Source organism: Lithobates pipiens, unplaced genomic scaffold, assembly GCF_037356315.1.
Source record: "Lithobates pipiens isolate NorthernLeopardFrog02 unplaced genomic scaffold, aLitPip1_a1.2 Scaffold_10, whole genome shotgun sequence".
Taxonomy (NCBI): domain Eukaryota; kingdom Metazoa; phylum Chordata; class Amphibia; order Anura; family Ranidae; genus Lithobates; species Lithobates pipiens.
Window position 1 is genome coordinate 187,570,911 of NW_027507686.1, and position 22,039 is coordinate 187,592,949.

The 22,039-nt window shown below is 40.5% G+C and overlaps 1 protein-coding gene across 1 annotated transcript in view; it reads right to left on the bottom strand.

The window, feature by feature from the left end:
- The window catches only part of B4GALNT4 (beta-1,4-N-acetyl-galactosaminyltransferase 4), a 141,014-nt gene that overhangs the window by 63,143 nt on the left and 55,832 nt on the right, over positions 1–22,039 (bottom strand). Inside the window, exons 5-8 of the mRNA XM_077460740.1 lie at positions 20,830–20,925; positions 20,346–20,436; positions 12,335–12,435; positions 9,607–9,674 (exon numbers count right to left, since the gene is read on the bottom strand). Of these exons, the coding sequence (XP_077316866.1) occupies positions 9,607–9,674; positions 12,335–12,435; positions 20,346–20,436; positions 20,830–20,925 (356 nt within the window). The remainder of the gene's footprint in view (positions 1–9,606; positions 9,675–12,334; positions 12,436–20,345; positions 20,437–20,829; positions 20,926–22,039) is intronic.

Below are 22,039 nucleotides of genomic sequence, written 5' to 3' on the forward strand. Positions count from 1 at the left end.
TTTAAAAGGTTTAGATATGTGGGCGGGGCTTAAGTGTGTTTTCGCTTCTGAGCGTGAGCTACCGGGGACAGGGGCGTTTTAAAAAAAACTTTTTTTTTATTTTACTTTATTTTTACACTTTTTTTTGATCACTTTTATTGCTATTACAAGCAATGTAAACATCCCTTTTAATAGCAATCTATCGTGACAGGTCCTCTTTATGGAGAGATGCGGGGTCAATAAGACCCCACATCTCTCCTCCAGGCTGTAAAGCATGAGATCGGAAAAAAAAATCACCGATCTTATGATCGTGGCTTTGTTTACATGCAGGGTCCGGGTGTGACGTCATAACGTAGTGCCCGGGCCTCCAACGGTCATAGAGAAAACTGGTCACCAGAAATCTCTATGCTCGTCATCCGGCGGCATCCGTTTCTTTCTCCGGGCCCCCGATGGCAAGGGGAGTGCCCGGAGACGCACCGGGTGGCGGCGGGGGGATGTCCACTACCGTCGCCTATAAAAACAGTCAAGCAGCGGAACTGCCGCTATGATTGTTCTTATTGTGCACAGAATCGCCACCTGCAAATAATGATATCTGAATGAGGTCTGTAGCTGCAGGCATCATGCAGATATCCCCACACAAAGTCAATATGACGGCGTGCGGTATTGAAGTGGTTAAATAGCTGAAAGTATATGTAAACCCAATCAATAAAGTCTCATAAGCTTTATCCCACATTATTGTAATTTCAAAAGTAATTTTCAAAATGTTTAAATGTACAGCATTTACTGTAATAATATTTGGTGATCCTGGTATGGAAGCACTTGTTCAGGCATTTCCTGTTATAGGGCAACAGCGCTCTTCCCTCAATCTCCCCATTGTGCTCCTGTGTCGTCAGCCTATTTCACAGGATTATTGTGGAGCCTACATCTGGTCATCTCCCCACACACTGCTTAGGCATTGCCCATTGTTGTCACCATTAGGAAACCCATAGATATACTATGTGGTTGTCACTGGAGTAGATGCATGCGGGCAGGAAGTAGCTACATAGAGGCAGCAGGAGATTATCATGACCTAAGGTGGAAGTAAAGGTAAAACCTAACCTATATCTACTTCCATCCACATCGCTATACTTACCTGTTTTGAAGCCGCTCCAGTCCGATCTCCAGAGGCGCCCTCTTTGTGCAGGAGAAAGCCAACAGCGTCTCGGAAATGCCTAGGAAGTGAAGTCACACACAGACTAAGGGTCCATTCATTAGGGCGGTCAGATCAGGCCTGCCTGTCAGTTTTTCAGGTGCACCTGATCGGACCCTCCATTCACGTCTATGGAGAGGCAGATATCAACAGTGACATGTCCGCTGACATCGGCCACTATCTGTTCCTGTCCGCCAAATAAAGACGGATGGTGACCCTACTTTCCATCCGTCTGGAGGATTTGATCGTATAAGATCGGATGAAAATGGACAGGGGGTCCGTTTTCACCCTATTTCCCTGTGGAACTCTGTCTGTCTCTGCTCTGCATGGTGAGGGAAGACGGACCAGTCATCTACCTGCTCAGCCGGGATCAGCGGAGCGACCCCCCTTAAGCAAAGCGAAGTCCGCTGAACGAACCCCTCATGTGAAAGGACCCTTACTACTGGACTTCTGTTGTCAGCTGCCTCTCCTATACATTGAAGCTGCCACTGACAGTTTAGACTGAGACCAGACCAGAATAGCTGCAAATTAAGCAAGTATAGCGATCTTTTCTTTACAGGGCTAGATAGATTAGGCTTAGAATATGGGTGGGAGTAGGTTTAGCGTTAGTTAACTTTTGCCTTTACTTCCACTTTTTTGTCATTCTGTTTACCAGCACTGCAGTTATAAAGCAGTGCCTCCAGTTAGCTTTCTTAGCAGGCTTGTGGCACCACGGTCCCTTCTAACTCATCTCATTCTTGGAGTAAGCACCTTTCCAGCACCCACCCCCAATGAAGCTTCAAAAAAACAAGGAAGGATATAGATACTGTACCAGCCCAGTACAGACAGAACAGTTAGAAAATGTTTTGCTTATAAAGAAACATTCTGGTTTAGATTTGCAATTTAGCACACACAGGTAATTCCAGTCCAATAGATTGTAGGACAAAATCATAGACTATTTGTTGCCCTGCTCTTCTCTATAACCCATCTACAAGGTCACATAATAAAGATGAACATGTACTGTAAATCATTACAAAGTAGGAAAGTACACACTGAAAGCCAGATAAAAGTCTGTTTGAAGACCTCTTGCATATCCTCTAACAGCATCCGTATGACTCACATAATCGGGTTAAGAGGATTTTATGATTGTAAATAATACCTAGGCAAGGGCAAGGAAAACGGAGAGCAGCAGTAACAGAAAAATAGTAATAAGAGCAGGGAGGGGGCCAGGCGAGATAAAGCCATTGCCTTTCCTGCTGGGCTATGGGTATAGTCTGCTTAGAGACTGCCACAAAGGCTCATTAATCATGGAATTAGATGCTCTGATCGCAACTCCTCATGCAGAGATGGGGGATTTATACTTTCACAACAATTCCGTAGACACGGGAGATGAGGAAGAGGGCAGAAAAATGGATCCGGTCATTTCTGGCCCCATAAAGGATGATGTGAGTGCTAAGAATGCAGATTCAGCTGTCACAATTGACTGGAAGGAAGCAAGTGACATTTTTGAACACTGCCATGATTTAACAACTAGAACTGATGATACTGCATTATTGAGTATTACAAGGTTTGCCCTAAAATCAAGGAATGCTTTAACAGAGGAGGACAAGTCTTTGCAGCCAGAAAAAAACAATGAAAAAGTGACAGCTGAAGAGGTTTTGTCTCTTGCGATGGAACAGAGGGATCCCCAAGAGGACAATGCTGCAGGTTTGAGCACTGAATCAAATGAATTACAGCTGGATGGTGAATGCTGGGAACATATAAACTGGACAGAAAACAGCACAGAGCAATGGGATACAGGAAGCAGCATGACAGGAGATTTCAGTGATTCATCCACATTATGTGCTGGTTCTCTAAATGTAAGCACATATGACACTAACTCTTTACAAAGTGACTCATGGATAATGCAACGACAGCTGATGGAGCCAGAGCTGCGAACCGATGAAATAAATTTGGTGTCATGTGATTCCTTATCTCCAGGATTAGGTTATATGGAAACATTTGATGTGGGAACTGCAGATATCAGAATGGCGCCGATGGAATCGCTACACTTGTCCTTAGTAAGCAACAACAATCTTATCCTTGGTGCAACTGGTACAGGTTATTCATCTTTACGCTCAATGAATTTAGCCACGGCAGGTGCTGATTGGCACATGGGATCTGTCCCTGTCAAATGCCTACAACTTGGTGCAGTAAATATTGCTTCATTGACGCTTGGAACAGTTGGTATCAGTGTAATCCCTATGGTGTCAGCAGGCACAATAGATATAAACTCTTTTAAAGAGAGCATAGGGATGGTGTCAATGGAATCACTTGAAGGGGAGACAATAAGTACAGATTCAGAGAACCTCGTTACACTGTATGCAGACCACGTGAATGTAGATTCAATAACCCCTGAAGGTGTAAGGGAACGCTGGCACCCTCTAGAGGATCGTCTCTTTGCCCTGGGAGAAGCCTTGACAGCCCTTGACAAGAAACTAGAAGGCTTCTCCCCACGCCTTCAAGAAGCAGAACTATTTCTCAATAACATGGACTGCTCGCTTACCCAGCATGCCATGCACATTAATGACATTATGAATGAAAACACTGCCTTGGCACAACGTATCCTGCAGCTAGAGGAACAGATGAGAGGAGAGAAGCAGCATCATCTATTTGACAGGGAAAGTGAAGAAGATGCCTAAAGACTAGCAGACTGGAGCTGCATTTGTAGACTAGAATTCTAGTGGTCATATTAAAGTGATTGTACACCCTGTACAATCACTTTTACCTATAGATAAGCCTATATTAAAGCTTATCTGTAGGTGCTGGAAATATCTCCTAAACCTCCACAGTTTAGGAGAGATTTACAAAAAAGCTGTGTGCCAATATCTACGGCGCATTCACACTTTAGAAAGGGCAGATCGTGACGTTTCTAATAGGGGTCATGCCGTGACTGGTGGCTCCCGCGCGCATGCGTGGAAGTGACGTCACGCGACTCTGGCAAGTCACAGAGCCAGAGTTCGCGGCCCCGGAAGGAACAGGGGTGAAGATGGATGGTTGCTATTAGTGGGGACAGTGGTGACATCACGGGCTTCGGTATCAGGCAAGTGACACATAATGGGATACTATGCAATGCATAGTAGCCCATTATGCTTTACCCTTGCAGGGAAATAAAGAGGAAGTAAAACCCACCAGGGTTTACTTCCTCTTTAAACCCAAAAGAAAATTTTATATTGCAGCTTACCAATTCTTAGATGTTATGGCATTTTTATTTTATTTTTTATTTAAGGCTCTTTCTTTGTTTTCACCTGGTGATCCTGCTAGTACATCTGTTTTTGAAGACAAACCATTTAAACACTCACATGGATGATTACAATGGTCCGCTTTTAATTACTTATGTAAAACTTTTATCCCAAAATAAACAAAACCATTGCTGTAACTGTCTAAAAGGTGTCAGCTGGGGTTTGGCTTCTATTTAATAATAAATCTAAGTCTGCTAGAACATCTAACTCTCCCCTCCCCTCCCCCAGGTCAATGATGCTATCCAAAGGTCTCTATTGCTCCTTCATCCAAAGTGGAGGCACTCTAATACAAGAGGTGTGTTACTGGCCAGATCACTAGGTGAAAACCAAGGGGGAAAAAGCCTAAAAAAAAAAGAAAACCAATGCAGCCACTTCATCTAAACAAGAAGAAAATTGCATTAATGGGGCAGAATAACAAAATAGAAAAAAGGTTATGCAGTGATCTATATAGCATCAAATTGTATACTTTAAATCAAAGATGAAGCTCAATGAAATCACTAGAGGTAATTGCTTAACTTTTGGCCAATTTTTAAATATTTATTTTATTGATATTTAGTGCCAGGTAAATTACTCTTGTTGTGCTTTAGAATTGTGGTGAAAAGATCATTAATCTGAACTGAAGTCTTTTCCATAACTAACCATATTGGTAAAGGATCTGAAATGTTGTTGTGTATTTGTGATCCCTGTCTGTGTCCGCTTTCTACTGAAATTTCTACGGAAATTGTATGTCCATTTTTGCTTTGGCTATATTAACATTAGGAAAGGCTCAGAACTCCCACTGGATTTTTAGGCTTAATGTACATGGGACGTTTTGAAACCTCATCTGAACGATTTAACTTGACAGTTAGTAACTAACGTTTAAAAATGTCAAATTTGACGCATTTAGAAACATTTTTCTTGTTTGTTTTTTCTCAAATAGTCAACAATGTATCTCCATTAAAAACGCCTGTAATCGAAACATGGCTAAACGTGAGGTATCGCGTTTACAAGCGGTTACAGGTATTTGGTGTTTAAAATTCCTCTGAACATCCATCCTGAACACATTTTTTTGCTTTCCAAAAAAAGCTTCTAAACTCAACTGCCTAGGAACCACAATAAACAACCCTGTGTAGTTGTGCTCATAAGATAACAGGAGAGTTCAGGGGCAGCTGAAAAAAAACACGCCCAACTGCTTCTAAACGTCCGATTACCAGCACCAGTGTATATGAAGCCTAACTGCTAATTGCGTCTGTTGGAGACTTACCCTCTCTTCCTGTCAGGGTGACAGCAGTTTCATTAGATTCAAACTGAAAGAAAATATGCATCAGGGACATAGAAATAAAAAGCTGACTTAGGCCCCTTTCACATGTGCGGATCCCGAGAGGGTCCATATCCAGCCATCCACTTGCTCAGCGGGGATCACTCCGTTGATCCCCGCTGAGCCGGCGGATGACTAGTCCGTCTCTGCACACTGTGCAGAGAAGGACCGGTCAGATCTCCGCTTTCCTCTATGGGGAGGATCGGATGAAAACGGAACGCCTGTCTGTCTTCATCCAATCCAATCTGCAGACGGATGGAAAAATAGGGTTTTCCTCCGTCATCAGTTTCGGATCATAGCGGAGACTAATGTCATTGGATGTTCATCCGCTGACATCCGCTATCCCATAGGGATTCATGTATGTCCGTTTTTCATCCGAAAACAGATGGATGAAAATGGACATACGGTCCGCCCGTGTGAAAGGGGCCTTATATCTTTGCAAAACAGTGAAAATATCCAAACTGTAAAAACAAGATGCATTTAAAATTTTCTGCCTCGTCAGTTGAGATTTAGCTTAGGTTCACATATATGCAAAGATTCCAGCTCCAGGTTCCCGCATCGCATCTCTCCCTCAGGCAGTTCACACTGCACTATTTTCCTGCGAATCCAATGCGAGTTCAGCCACAGACATTGCATGTGATCGGCACCGAAGTGCAGGTCCGAATCACATGCGATATCTGTGTTCGCACAAGTGTGAACCTAGGCTTAAACTAAAGACTTTAAAAATGATTTTACCTGTAATGTGTGTGGGAACACCTAACACACATTACAGTGCAGCTTTAGGACAATAAAATATACTTACATGTGTTTTTACAACTAGTATTATGGGTGTAGTTTTTTTTATCATTTTTACTTTATTATTTTCTGAAAATGGGGCTGACATACCCCCTTTTTTGGGTGGCATTAGAGATGAATTGGCTTCAGTTTGAGGCAAAAAAAGTTTTGTAAAAGTTATTGGGTGTCTTTTCAGATTCCCAATTACTTTTGTGTAAAAAAAGAAAAAAAAAAATTCTGACACAAAAAAGAGGTTTTCAGTCCTCAACAGTGGAGCATGTTATGCCCATCACTTACATCCTTTCCTGCCAACATGGACTGAAATGGTATCCTCAGAGTGTGCAAACTGAGGAGCAGGGGGTGAAGCCTATAAACCCAGGCTTCATACTTGTCTTTTTGGGTCACAGAAGTATATTTACTTTTGTTTTCCTGTGATCCAGATTCAGCTGGTAGTGGGCCATTGCCGAATGGAGAATCAAGAGTGGAGAGTAATGACTGACAGTCACCGTTCTCCATTACTAGGAGACCAAGAGCTGAATGAACAATGGTTTTAAAGCGTTACAAAACCCAGGACCCTGCATTCACTATATTTGGGCTCCCATAGTACACAGAACATGGAAATGCAATTATTTTAGTGAATATAAGCTGCTAAATACCTTTTCTCAGCAGTATATAGCAGTCTTGTGAATTCTATCAGTGGCCAGCCGAGCATTGGTTAAAGCTGGTAGGAGTTTTCATTCTACTCTGACTGTCTTATGAGGCTGCATTACCTCTGACCCTCTGCCTGGACAGTGCTGATTGGCCCTGTGCTGATCACATGCACCCCCCCCCCCCCCCAAGAAAAAAAAACTCTCTAGCAATACACACCAAACTGAACTGGACAATGTGCAGATTGCCCACCAAGGCTCTGTTCTAGCAGGAGATGGGCTGGGAAGAAGGCTGTGGAAGAAGGGGAGGATCAGAGAAGACAACATCAAACCGCCTTTTCACACACTGCAGAGGATTAACCCTTTAGGTTCCACAATGAGTATAACAAGCATGCTCTACTGCATCTACAGACTGATTTTACTGTTGCGGGTTTAGGAAACACTTTAAGCTGGCCATGGATGGTTCAAAATTGGGCTGGATCAGCAGGGAGCAACCAAATTTCGATCCATCTATGGCTGTTCCCAGTAAAGAGAATATTAGAAATTTCACTTGATCGACTGCCTGGCTGATCAAAACAAAAAAACAACCCATCTATGGCCAGTTCTAGAACTGGCGTGGGATAGCTGCAGTGTCACACTGATTGTGCAGTATAAATGCTCTTCCCCTTTAGCAGCTCACCCATTATATTTAGTTGTTCTCATATAGACACATGCTTTTTTTTTCACCATCCTTGTACAGTCTTGAGTTAGGCAGATCAAAATGAAGAAAGTGCTGGTAAAGCAATGCAATCACTGCGGTTATCTATTCTCTGCTGACAGGTCAATACATGCTGCATCATAACATATGCAGTCATGAGTAACATTTCAAAAATGCAAGATGCTTTACAAACACATACATACATATATATATACACACACACACATACACTCTATCTCACAAACGTGAGTACACCCCTCACATTTTTGTCAATCTTTTATTCTATCTTTTCTCAAAACACAGCAATTTGTGAGGTGTACATGTAAGGGTGTACTCACTTTTGTGAGATACTATATACAGTGCCTTGAAAAAGTATTCACACCCCTTGAAGTTTTCCACATTTGGTCATGTTACAACCAAAAACGTAAATGTATTTTAGTGGGATGTTTTGTGATAGACCAACACAAAGTGGAACATAATAGTAAAGTGGAAGGAAAATGGTAACTGGTTTTCAAAAATGTTTACAAATAAATATGTGAAAAGTGTGGCGTGCATTTGTATTCAGCCCCCCTTAACTCTGATACCCCTAACTAAAATCTAGTGTAACCAATTGCCTTTAGAAGTCACTTAATTAGTAAATAGAGTCCACCTGTGTGTAATTTAATCTCAGTAAAAATACAGCAGTTCTGTGCAGCCCTCAGAGGTTTGTTAGAGAACCTTAGTGAACAAACAGCATCACGAAGGTCAAGGAACACACCAAACAGGTAAGGGATAAAGGTGTGGAGAAGTCTAGTTTAAAGCAGGGTTAGGTTCTAAAAAAAATATCCCAAGCTTTGAACATCTCGCAGAGCACTGTTCAATCCATCATCCGAAAAAAGAAAGAGTATGGCACAACTGCAAACCTACCAAGACATGGTCGTCCACCTAAACTGACAGGCCGGGCAAAAAGAGCATTAATCAGAGAAGCAGCCAAGATGCCCATGGTAACTCTGGAGGAGCTGCAGAGATCCACAGCTCAGGTGGGAGAATCTGTCCACAGGACAACTATTAGTAGAACACTCCACAAATCTGGCCTTTATGGAAGAGTGGCAAGAAGAAAGACATTGTTGAAAGAAAGCCATAAGAAGTTCTGTTTGCAGTTTGCGAGAAGCCATGTGAGGGACACAGCAAATATGTAATATGTAATATTTAACTTTTTGGCCTAAAAGCAAAACGCTATGTGTGTGTGGCTTCACACAAAGGAAGCAATGCAAAGAAAACATGATGCTTTAGTACATGGTAAAACAGACACACATCAGAAAAGAAATGTTGGGATACCATAAACTTAATGAAAAAAAAATAAGAGAGTTTCAGCCGAAACCAAATCAAGCTTTTAACAACCAAGAAACTTTTATTCCCTTTCATCTCCTCCTTAAAAGTGTTATAAAAATTATTGGATATTGGAGGCACATCTCTATCATTGCCAAAGGACCAATATTCTGCAGACCTTTAGAATTACAGCTCACAATGGCATGAGGGCAGTGAATGTCACATTCTTCAGGTAATAAACAAGATGACTACATTAGGCTCCACCAAACCCCAGAGAACAGTTGGTAAATGTTGCTCAATTTGGCGACTGTGCAGGTAAACTTTGCCGGAAACAAATTTAAAATGAAGTCAACGATTTACCAAACAATGGCTAGTGAATGTCACATTCAATCCTTTAAGAATGTAGCCCAAATTACATATTTTACATATACATTACATTAATCATTCTTCTTTACCTGAAAGACTTAGACATCTGAGAACTAAACTTTGTAAATTCCCCTGGAGCTGTCCACTCCGAACCAACCTGAAATGTGAAATGTAAATAAATGTATTTTTAGAACTTTTTTTACCCATTTTAGGAGTAATTGGTAAACATGCTATACAAAAACTCCAAGCAATGATAAAAACTCCATTAAGGCCTGTTTCACACTAGTACGTTTCTGATGGTACTTGAGTTGCACAGAATGCCATAACAAGGGAAATAACGTTATTTTCTATGTCATCTGTTCACATCAATGCACTTTAGCCTGGAGAGAGTTTGGAAAAGGTTCCTATACTACTTTGGTACTTTGGTGCAATTCCAGCTTAAATTTGGCCCCACAGAGTTTACAAACCTTATTAGAGTTGCATCCAAGTAGCACTACAAAAATCGCATTGAAAGTCAGATCAAAATCATATTGCAGCAGTGCAAACCAAATCTTAATTGTAATGAATAATGCTGTTCTGTGTGTTCTATGTCTGCAGTCTTACAATTCGTATATTCGTATCTACCAATGGCTGCACATCCACAAAATCCCAAATAAGAGTGACTGTAAAAGTGAGAGAAAGATGGGGCTTTGCTTATAATAGTTGCCTACCTATCGCTTGCATCAGTCATAAGGCCAGTTCTTAATCTCCCTGGCGGTACGATTATTTCTGATTTTAGGTGCTGAAAGCGGTACAATTATTTTGCATGGAAATTTGGCATTTTATATTAAAATACTGCAATTCTTAGAAATAACTCTCTTAAATCTGTTCAAACCAGAGTCTAGTAGACATCCCGGGTCTGATAAAGTTTATAATATAATAAATAACTATAAATAATTATAACAAATAATAATAAAAATGATTCAATAATGTAATCAAATCCAAAAACACTGAAATTTGCTCATTTGCAGAATTGTCGCTGTCATTAGATTTAGTGTTTGATGACGATCTCCCCACAAATCGCTATCGCTCAATTCTGCAAGTGATTCTAATTTATTATCGCTGTTTTCTAGCGGATCTAAAATCCCTTTTGACATAAAGGGACACTTTTTGGTTGCTATGGATAATCTCCAAATTCCAGGCAGAAAAAACAGCATTTATAATATAAAAGTGCATGCAGGGCACTGGTCAGACCACTAGGGACAAAGGGGATGTGTATTTTTTTTTTTTTTTATACAGTACTGTAATCTTACAGATTACAGTATACTGTATGTGTTTTTACTTTTTTTAATTTGGCGCCGATCTCCGCTCCCATAACGTCTCAGGGAACGGAGCTCAGCGGCACTCGGGCACTGTGTGAATCGAGCGGAGGAGCTCGCACACACAGCAGGGAGGACATCGCAGGATCCAGGGGACAAGGTAAGTAAGTCTCCCTGTATCCTGCAATGCGATCCAGAGTCTGGCTTGGGGTTACCGCTAGTGGTACTGAAATTCCACCCCAAGCCAGACTCGGGAATACCGCCAGGCAGGTTAATCAGCACAGTTAGGCTCAATTCACACCTAAGAGCGCTGGATGGCGGGCGGAATCGCTGCGTTGTGCCTGCGATTCCAGAATCATGGCAAAGCACAGAACGCATTTGCAATGCCGTTATTTCTTAATGGCACCCCAAACGCAGGGCGATTGTGATGCAATTTGTCTTACCAAAAATCAGGACTGCAATGCTCCTGGCTCTGTGCTAAGATTAGGTACATGAGCTTCTTTTGGAGTGGAGGGAGGTCAATCCAAATGAATGCTGCCGCTCCAAAAAATTAAAAACACGAGCGGCAGCAGCTGTCACTGCAGATCGCTCAGGTGTGAATGGAACCTCAAGGCCCTTTCATACTGATCAGTTTTTATCAGTTTTTCAGTAAAAAAAATAAAAAAGCTGAAGAAAAATGCATCCCTTTAAATCCTATGGAACTCTTCACACTGGTCAGTTGTGTTCCAGTTGCCTTTTTAAAAGTCCTGCTTGCTGCATTTTTGGTGCATGCCAGGGCCCTTTTACACAGATTTTTCTGTTAAAACAGGCAGAAGAGTCTATATTTGTGGGATGGAGCAGTGTGAAAGCTACAAAAAACGCAACTGACCAGAGATCCATAGGATGTAAAGGGATGCATTTTTCTTCAGCTTTTTTTTTTTTTTTTTACTGAAAAACATTTTTCTTCTAAACTGAAAAACTGTTCAAAAACTGATCAGTGTGAAAGGGCCTATGGCCAGCACATTTTAGGGGTTCCAAGGTCACCTTCATCAGAGTTTGATAATGTCAGACTGGAAAAGAAGGTCAGGGAAAAAAAGTATGGAAATCCTGAAGTTATTTTAAAAACAGCATAAGGTCTACTGTACTATGGTTTAGCTTTTAATACACTTTCTCAAGGCCAGTCCTCAGTAATTGAACTGCAAAAAAGATTATATAGTCCTGATCTGCATACCTGTTCCAGGTTGATGCCTCAGAAAGTATCAAAACCTCTGGATCAGCACGATTGCTAGAAAACTGTAATTTCAACAAGGCTGGCTAGTGCAACGGGCTATTTCACAGTACTGCTATTCGCACTGTGTTGTTATCTAATCCCAAAGACCTTAACAAAGATATATTTGCAGGAATATGTTTTTGGCAATTTGTAATCGAAGGACAAATTTAACTCCAAGCTACCAGTAGAATGTGGAAAACAAGGTATGGATTCAACTTTGCCAAAGAGCAGAAACTTTCTACTCTTCTTTTTTCATTTATCATAACTCACCCTTCCAACGTAGGCTATTAGCTGGGCACTGGATGGACTTTCCTCGGTGCTAAGCCAAAATTCTGAGTTATCTTCTGATGCCACAGCAAACTGGTAATCACCTGAGACAGAGACAGGCCGGATACAGAAGAAGATAATACTAAAAATGCTGATGAGTGCAGGGAACAAAGTTGCAAGATAAGAATGAATTATTTATATATGCTTCATCCTTATATAAAAAAAAAAATGGAACACATTATCAAAATTGAACAATGTCACAGAGGAGGGAAGAGACTGCAATAATTGTATAAGGCTGGGCATGCAGACACAAAATAAGCTGACTGTAAGGTTCTATAATAGATCAATATAAAAAAATGGAATACATCAGTGAGGTAATGTCAAGGCTCACCCTAAATTATGTTATTTATTAAAGCTGACCTGCAGGCTCAAGAAAAAGGATACGTGTGCATTGTTAAAGCTGCAGCATGATAAATGTCAGCTTTAAAGATCGGAGGCCTAGGAGCGGAGATATCTTCTTCCCTAGATGGTGATAGACAGATCAGTTTCCTCCAGCAGCTCAGGCAGGAGATGGTGTTCTGCAATCTACACCAGTCACTCGCATATCTCAAATTTTCAGCTCTCAAGGTGAGGCTTTATAGCTGAGAAGTGTGTTTCAAATCATGGTACAATCCAATTATGCCCTTGGGCCAGCAGTGGTCAACTCTCTTTCTTGACGCTGGGGCCTCAAGTGTTTCCCCAATATCACCAAAGGGTCACAAATAGCATGCAGTAAATGTAATGCTACAAAAGGGTGTCAGACATTGCAGACAACAGGAGACTGTTCAGGACTATGGGCATGCTGCAAGTGATGGTCAAAGTCTTTAAACATGCTATATAGGTTGTTGAAGACTGAAGAATTAAGCCTGGCAGTATGGAAAAAAAAAACTGAGCAGCTTGTGAGATGGTCTCTGTACTAACTATTTGATTCTCCCCACTATTATGTTTTGACAGGGGGACTTACCGCCCCCACACCCGCCAGAGCACACTAGTCAGCGTTCAAAGCCCTTGACTGCCAGAGCTGCTGGAATGCTGATTTTACAGCACACTTGTTTGACAGAAGTCGGTTGTAAGATCAGCTTCTGTTAAACAAGGACCTGTACACACGGGCCAAATGTCAGCCAGTTTCTACTATACCTGCTGATTTCGGCTGATATTTGGCCCCTGTGTACGGCGCTTTATAGAGGAGAGATGTTACATGTTACATTCCATATTTGTGCTCCCTACAGCCCACTTAAAGATACTTGTGCCACATCATCTGCCTGCTCCCTGACATGCATGACCTGGTAATGAGCATCATCAGATAGCTCCATGCGCACAACAGTCTGTACATCCCTACTGCTCACAGCCCCAGCCCCTGTACAAATACCATTGGGGAAGTCAAAGTGTGTCTGTTGAGGGATAGCCCAATTCTAAAGCAATCTGGAGATAGCATGGGTGACCGCTAGGAGAGGCCCCCCATACCAGCAGTGCCCATCCCACACTTGCGTGGTTTCCTATACATTATAAGTGCATTTTTGTGTGTGTTTTCTTGTGCCTTCAATTGCATGCGTAATTTTGCATTTTCATTTACTATTTGCTGTTTTGCTTGCTATTTAGACATCTAATATAAATTACTATAAGTTTATTTTATAACTGGTAAAATGTAATTTAGGATTTGGCAACTTCTTACAAAAGGACAACCTATGGAAATGAGAAATACATGTGAGCTGCTATTGCTGACCTCAATCAAAAAAGGCTAATTGCCTGGCTTTCCTTGATATTGAAAACATGCCAGGAAATAAGTTAGAAAGCCAGAATAAACATGAAGCTAGTGAGGTCAGATGTTCTGCAAATATGTCCCAAATCACTTAAAACCATAATTTTCTGATAAAGCCCGATAGTTACTTTATTTTCCAAATTCTTCAAATATGCTAATGAGCCCCTGTGGCACGGGATGGATTATACGTGAATAGGCTGTTTGGTTATTGACCCCTATCTGCTAGTTTATAAGTTCTAATGTCTACAAGATCACCACAATACAAGCAGTATCAGAGGGCTACCACTACAAATACTACCCACACACACATACATACTGTATGCCCATGGCGTGTGTGTGTATGTATGTGTCCTGAAACTTTTGAACCCACACTCCAGCAGAACAGAATTAATGGTTTGCCCCACTGAGCAGGACAGAAATCATTTTAATACTTTTAACTCACCGCTGCAAGGATCCTTAAAAAAAGAAAAGAAAAAAGTGACACATTTTTTCAGCTGACTTTTGAAGATAACCGCCATATAGTTAAAAACCCCTGGTAGCTTCTTCAGCGGTAAAGGAAAAGAGGGTTTAGTTCCATTTTAATGTTGTCAGGCAGATTTCCCTTCACTCCTGTACAGTCCAAGAGGGAATTGTATATAGGAGTTCACATCCACACTCTGGTGCAGCTGTGCATGGTAGCCAATCAGCTTGTAACTTCAGCTTGTTCAATAAGACCTGGAAGCTGATTTCTATGCAGAGCTGCACCAGATTTTGTACTCTCCAGTTTTAGAAGCTCAACCCCACTGTGTATAATAATGTCCTTAACCCGGCATCCTTAGTGGTTTCCACCCTGAAGCATTGCCTTTTGACATATTTGAAGCCGATTTGTCAGTGTGTGTGTTTTTAAGACATTACTATGGGTTGCTATCTTGTCTTTAATAGTTGTCATCACGGTTTGACATCATCATCTTGTCAAACACATGCAATATCATTACTATCATTTACTTTTATGTCTCTACTTCATAAAATACCGTGTCAGTAGCATCCCCTCCTCATGAAGTGAGTATTCATGAAATATGTTAAGATTTGAGATGTGCCTCTATGTATATCTACTTGAATTAAATGGTTTTATAAGCAATGAAATGGGATAGTTATGTGAATTAAATTACAAATTTGTAATAACATTACTTGGTACGTTGAACATATTAACAATAGATAAATCAGCTTCTAATTTTTTAAGCCAAAAAATTCCAACAAGATTTTTCATTTATTGTTTATTAATAAAAGGCTATTTAATTTTAGCTTGTCATTGATAAACCTCAGTTAAAAGTCCTATGGGCAGTTGAACTCTTTTTGTCTGTCCATAACCATGCACTCTCTAGATGTTTTAAATTAAACCTGTACCAACTGAAATAAGCTGACCCCCTTCTACAAATACTGACTGAATGATTACCAGTGTAGGTGGCTACTATTAGCAGCAAATTGCTTTTAGCCATGCTGAAATCTCATTTACGCCCAGCTGAGCCACTGCCCACTGAGCTGGGGTCATCTGTCTAAGACATGTGATAATTAGAACAAGTTGAGCTGAATTCACAAATCTGAAGAAAAAAAAAACACTTAGCAAAGACCTTTATTTAAGAAAAAAAGTGCATTACTTTCTGCTATGGTTCGAAAATTCCAGCCGCATGGCTAAAACTCATCAGTTTTTATTTTTTTGCCGTCTGTGTGTCATGGGAGCCCATGAGATTTGCCTTCACTTTATTTTCAAAGGAAATGAGAGGAAATTTCTCCAAAGTAAACAAAAACTTCTCTTTCACAGCTGTCAACAGAACAAGTATTTCCACTGGAAGATTTTCTATTCCTGCTCTGGTAGCACCTCACAATTCTGGATCTTGAGCAGCCTCAGTCAACAGAAAACTGACATATGTATTTTTTTGAGCAGATTATAGGGAGAGAAGACCATTTGAATGGGTTACTACCTGCCATGTCTATTATGAACAGTGGCCCCCCCTTTCTGATGTAGACTATAGAGACTGTATTAATAGGGATCAGGGATGTGATCATATGGGGAAATGGGTAAGTCACCATGTTGGAATCTACTTAAAGGCTTGATTCAGTTTTGGGCAAATCAAACCTTTTGGCCCATCTAGATAAACCGACTAATTCTTCTATTCTCTAAATCAGGGATATGCAATTAGCAGACCTCCAGCTTTTGCAGAACTACAAATCCCATGAGGCATAGCGAGACTCTGACAGCCACAAGCATGACACCTGGAGGCAGAGGCATGATGGGACTTGTAGTTTTGCAACAGCTGGAGGTCCACTAATTGCATATCCCTGCTCTGAAACATTAGAGTGTTTTTTTGTGATGTTAAGATTTTCTTATTAGATTCTTCAAATGAGACCTCTCATTAAAGTGTCAGCAAACACAAGCAAAATATTATTACATATGAATGAAGGGGATCCCAGACACTGCAAAATACATTCTGGACTATTTCCAGGATTGCCATCTGACCACAAATCCTCCTATTTAGCAGGGGATGATAGCCCGGACTGTGCATGCCTATACCAAAGCTCTGGATAGAGTACTCAAAAGAGAAGTGCTAAAACAGTAAGTATGAATGAGAGACTGCTGCATCATCTAAGATTAGGACTTTTAACTCCAAAAGGCAAACTATATAATCCTTTTGGAGGTCCAATCCTTGATGATTTAGACATTTACACTTGCTTGCAACCCCAAGGAGCAAGAACAAGACTTCCTGCAGTTCAAAAGCTGTCAGAGGGATCAACCCCTCAAATCTGATGTTGGATAAGGCTAAACCACTACCTAGTAAGGCAAACATGAAAACAAGACCGAAAGGAGAAAGATGGGAGATATGTCTAATGCCTGAGGAACAAGAATAATGGTCACATAACCAGAAAGGAGTTTTTTGAGCTGGGAGAAAACATCAAACCAAAAACCATAAGCGGGAAGGTAGCCAACCTGATCCAGCCAGAAGGGTAGAACAAACAACAATTTGCCCAAAAGGAAAAGACACCCGAAATTTGGTCAACAAGGAGAAAGAACATAAACTAGTATCAGATACAGAAATCTAGAACCGTGTCTTGGTAGAAGGAAGACCAGAGCTGGTCCAAGTGGGGAGGCCCTAAGCCTCAACCTTATCCTAAAAGGATTAAGAAATGTCATACATAGAATGACTGATATAGTTCTTGCCTTGGTGAGGTGAATGTCTTCTCGAAGTAAAAAAAGCTAGCAAAAACAGTTAAAATTTTCTTAGAAGTGCTGAAGAAAAAAATCTCCAACCTCCTAGGACACTAGCAAAAACTAAAAAATAAAATGGCTTCAGCCAAACACTAACCATGAGTGAAATAAATGTTTTTATGTTATCATTCATATTTTCTAAAAAATGGCCAAGAAATCATAAATTCTAACGGGTATGTAACACACACACACACACACACACACACACACACACACACACACACACAGTGCCTTGAAAAAGTATTCATACCCCTTGGAACTTCCACAATTTGTCATGCTACAACCAAAAATGTAAATGTATTTTGTTGAGAATATATATATATATATATATATATATATATATATATATATATATATATATATATATACTATATATACACACACACCTGCAAGGGAGAGGAGGCATTGCTGACAACAGATAGGACTTATGCCGGCCATACACGGTTCGAATTTCGAAATAATTTTCTTTCGAAAATCGTATCTAAGAATTTTCGTATGAATTTCGCACCATTAGTGGGCTGCAGCAACAGCCGATTTTCGTGCGGAAATAAAATTTGAGGAATCGGACATGTTGGAAATTTTTAGAAAAACAAACGATTTTCTAATCAATGATGGGAGAATCGTGCGAGAAACGTAATAAGAAAAGAAAATGTACGGAGATAAAAGAAGATTCCCAGCCAAGAAAATTCTTTTCTGTAGCAACATGAGGTGAAATTTAAGGTTGGGTCGGCCGAATTTCGAAAATCAATGGTGGCATCATCGGATCACAGAAAAAACGAATTTTCTGATTTTTGAAAAGAAAATTCCTTCGAAATTCGACCGTGTATGGCCTGCATTAGGAGCCTATCAGTGAAATCCCTGCTCCCAGGCATAAACGCCTGTTAGCGGGGCAATTTTAACCCCCACTAGCGGCTGAGAAAGGGTTAAAACCGCGTGCAATAGCGGCGTTTTGCCGGTGGTATAGCTGAGCTTCCCCATTGATTTCAACGGAGCGGTGTGTATACCGCTCCTCAGAAGTTGCTGGCAGGACTTTTCCTGACGCCTTGCCAGCGCACCACTCCAGTGTGGAAGCCCGCGGCCTTTCACACTGGAGACAATGGAGCAGCTGTTTGAGGGTGGATTGCAAGCGCAATTTTTAACACTATAGCGCCTGCAAAACGCCCTCAGTGTGAAAGGGGTCTTAAACAAGTTACTCAGAATAGGTGTTAGGAGGGGGAGGCAGACATGGGAGTAAGTCACACATGTGCAAGTCACAAGCAAGTCTCAAGTCTTAACCTTCAAGTCTCAAGCAAGTCCCAAGTTACTGTGGCGAAAAGCAAGCAAGTCAAGTCGAGTCCCTGCTAGAAGTCAAGTCATTTATTTTGGTCAAGTCACAAATCAAGTCAAAATACTGATCTACCCCATTTCCACCTTTAAATGAGTTAAAAGTCAGTGTTCAGGAAAGGTTTTGTTTTATTTTCAACATTAACAAAACTGCTTTGTGCTTTTTTCTTGGCATATTAAAGAAACACTTTGAATGCCCAAACAGCAGACAAGGAGCAGATCACTCAGCAATTAAATGGCCAACAAGCCTGAAAAAATGTAGTCCTTGCTGAGGGGGAAAATAACTAAGTTCAAAGTTTGAACTTCAAACTAATAACAAAGTATTTTAACATCTAAATCAGTGGACACAATGCCAACATCTGGACACTTGAATGGTGATGAGAATAGCCACTTAAAATGCCAGATATGGGGGTGTGCAATGGATCAGTTTTAGGGTTTCAATATACTTTGTAAATAGCACCCTATACATTTATAGTCAGTGGTAGTTGTATCCTCCGCATTATGCCCTGATAAAATAACATTTAATTACAGTGCAGGTCAGTATGATAATCACTATGATTGCATCAGCTAGCACTTTTGTACAAGTTTCATATAAAAACAAAATGTTTTACATATGTAAAACAAGTGACCTAATGGACAATTCTGAGTGAGATTCTTTTTGAACCAAAGATGTGGGCTTTATTTTTTATTGTGCATTGTACTACAGCAGAATTAAAAAACATACTATATAAAAATATACTATGCATATACAATATACTAAACCAAGTATTGACAAGATATCTTCTCTATTAAAGAAGAGGATATGTAGAGGTGGTTGTCCATATAAAAATGGCAGGGATGAGGAACAAGGAAATTACTTCTCACTAGTATATATATTACTTATTTATATGTTAAATTTCTTCTCACTAGTTTTATATATATATTATTATATATTAAATTACTATATATATAATTATACAGTATATTATATTATAAACATCATGGTCAGGCAGCCGTGTACCTGATCGGCGGCATCCCGTATTCAAAAGCCGCGCCTCCTCCTCGTCTGTGATAGGCGGAACACTCAATTTCCCAGCATTCAGTGTTTCGCCTATCACGGACATCTGCTCATCCTCATAACACAGATGAGGATGAGAGGATGTCTGTGATAGGCTGAACACTGCCTGCTGTGAAATTGAGTGTTCCGCCTATCACAGACGAGGAGGCGCGGCTTTTGAACACTGCAATGTCTGCTGTCTGTCTGCATGACACGCTGATCAGATGCGCAGACGGCGGCTTGCGGTTAGAGTGTTAGTGGTGGTTAAGGTTAGGGGTAGTGTCAGTGGTGGTATTGTTATGGTGCCAACTTGCCAAGTCATTGCAAGTCATATAGCCCAAGTCAAAGTCAAGTCGTAAATCAGTAGTGACAAGTCAAAGTCAAGTTGAGTCATTTATTGAATTCAGTCAAGCAAGTCGCAAGTCCTCAAAAAGGTGACTCAAGTCTGACTTAAGTCAAGTCATGTGACTCAAGTCCCCCATCTCTGGGGGGAGGAGCATTTTTAGGACTAGTTAGATAAAGATCAGAATTCTACTTTAAAAGATGGCTTTGCAACAAGATTATGGGAATGCATGTTCAAGGGTTTACAGTATAACATTTTAGTGGGCATGCTCACCATCCTTAAAGGGGTGTAGATACCCAAAAATTCTGAGGCCATAGTTCTTCCACTTGGGTGAAACAGCCAGTTTGGTAACAGTGGTCCGCATCTGTAGAAAGGTAGAGCATCACATTATCACAGAGTGAGGCACTGGAAAGAAGTGATTAATTAGTGGTGCAACAAAATGAAAAAAAAAAAAAGATTATCGGTACCTTTTGATGCAATGTTAAAAATCCTGCCTGCTGCATTTTTGGTCAGAAAAACAAAAAACAAAAGCACCAAAAATGCAACTCCCAGTTGAAATGCACCTCTGTTGCGTTTTGATTATGAAAAACACACCATAAGTAAAATTGATGCAAAATTGCAGGCTTTTTTGGCAGCCAATATTGGCACTTTTTTCTTTCGGCACAATGCTGAAAACCCTATTTTCGACCAATAATTTTCGGTGGCCGTAAATTCGGTGCATCACTATGAATAATGATAAAAAGTTAAATAAACTTACATGAGGATACAGGGGGAAATGTAGGTTTGTCTTGAGGTGCAACACAGACCCACCACACCAGTCCTCAAACACATGGAGGTTGACTTTGCCTTTATTCTGCAAGGGGGGGGAGGGAAGAAAAAAGGGAAAATATAAGTAAGCTCCAGTACCATTTAAATAGACAGAAGATATAAAAAATAAGCACACTATGACTCTAATTTTCACAGAATTTCCTGCTAAGCTTGTACTAAACCTGCAGATATACAGTCCAGATAGTTCCTAGTACCACCCATCTGAAAGCATGCAGACAAACAGCTGTACAAATTATGCACAATCTTGGCAATCTCAATCTAAAAATGTAAACCTCAGATTATTTGGAAAAGTAAAGAGTCATACACACCCATTTCAGTCTCCAATAGGCGCTGCATGCAGGGAACTGTACTGTCTAGGATAAGAGGCTGCAGATTACGAAATCATTAAAAACAGATTGCCAGTTCAGAGGAACAGTGAAAGCCCTGCTCAAATTGCAATTTTTGGAAATCTATGTAAAATTTAAGATAAACCAGGTAAACGTGTGTTTGTTACTGACAGAGACAGTGTTTCCAGGCTATAAGCTCAGTGAAAGATTCTTTTATGGGGGGGGGGGGGGGGTTGGGTAATTCAGCAACATTTTAGGCAACAGAGATCCTCTGAACTGCTTGCAAAAAAGCATAATGCTGCTTTATCTGCATGGACACAAGGAACCAACAATACTGTATGATGGATTATTTGAGGTATACATAACTAAAGGACAGATGCTGTAATTTATAAGGACGGCCCAGAGACTATGTACAGAAAAATTTGATTCTTACATGTGAATACCAGTTAAAAGACCAAAAGCAACTAGACCACAGTGCACACTTTAATGCTCCAGCGTTTACATGTAATAAAATATTTAATGTTTCAATTGCTTCCTGGAGACTTTGCTAAATTGTGCAGTTCAAGTCAATAATTTTTAGCGGCACTTCAATGCACTTTGCGAACGTGTGTGACAAAGCACATGGTATGGAAGTACTACCGTATGTGTTTTGGAGTGGCATAGTTAAGAAAAACAAAACAAAACAAAAAAGAAGGGGGGCGGTTTTCAGCACAGCAGTGTTAATTTAGACGTTACATTTCTATTTAGTCATAGCCTTGACTAAAATGCCATTTTAGTTTTAGTCATCTGAATAGTTTTAGTTGTATTTTAGTC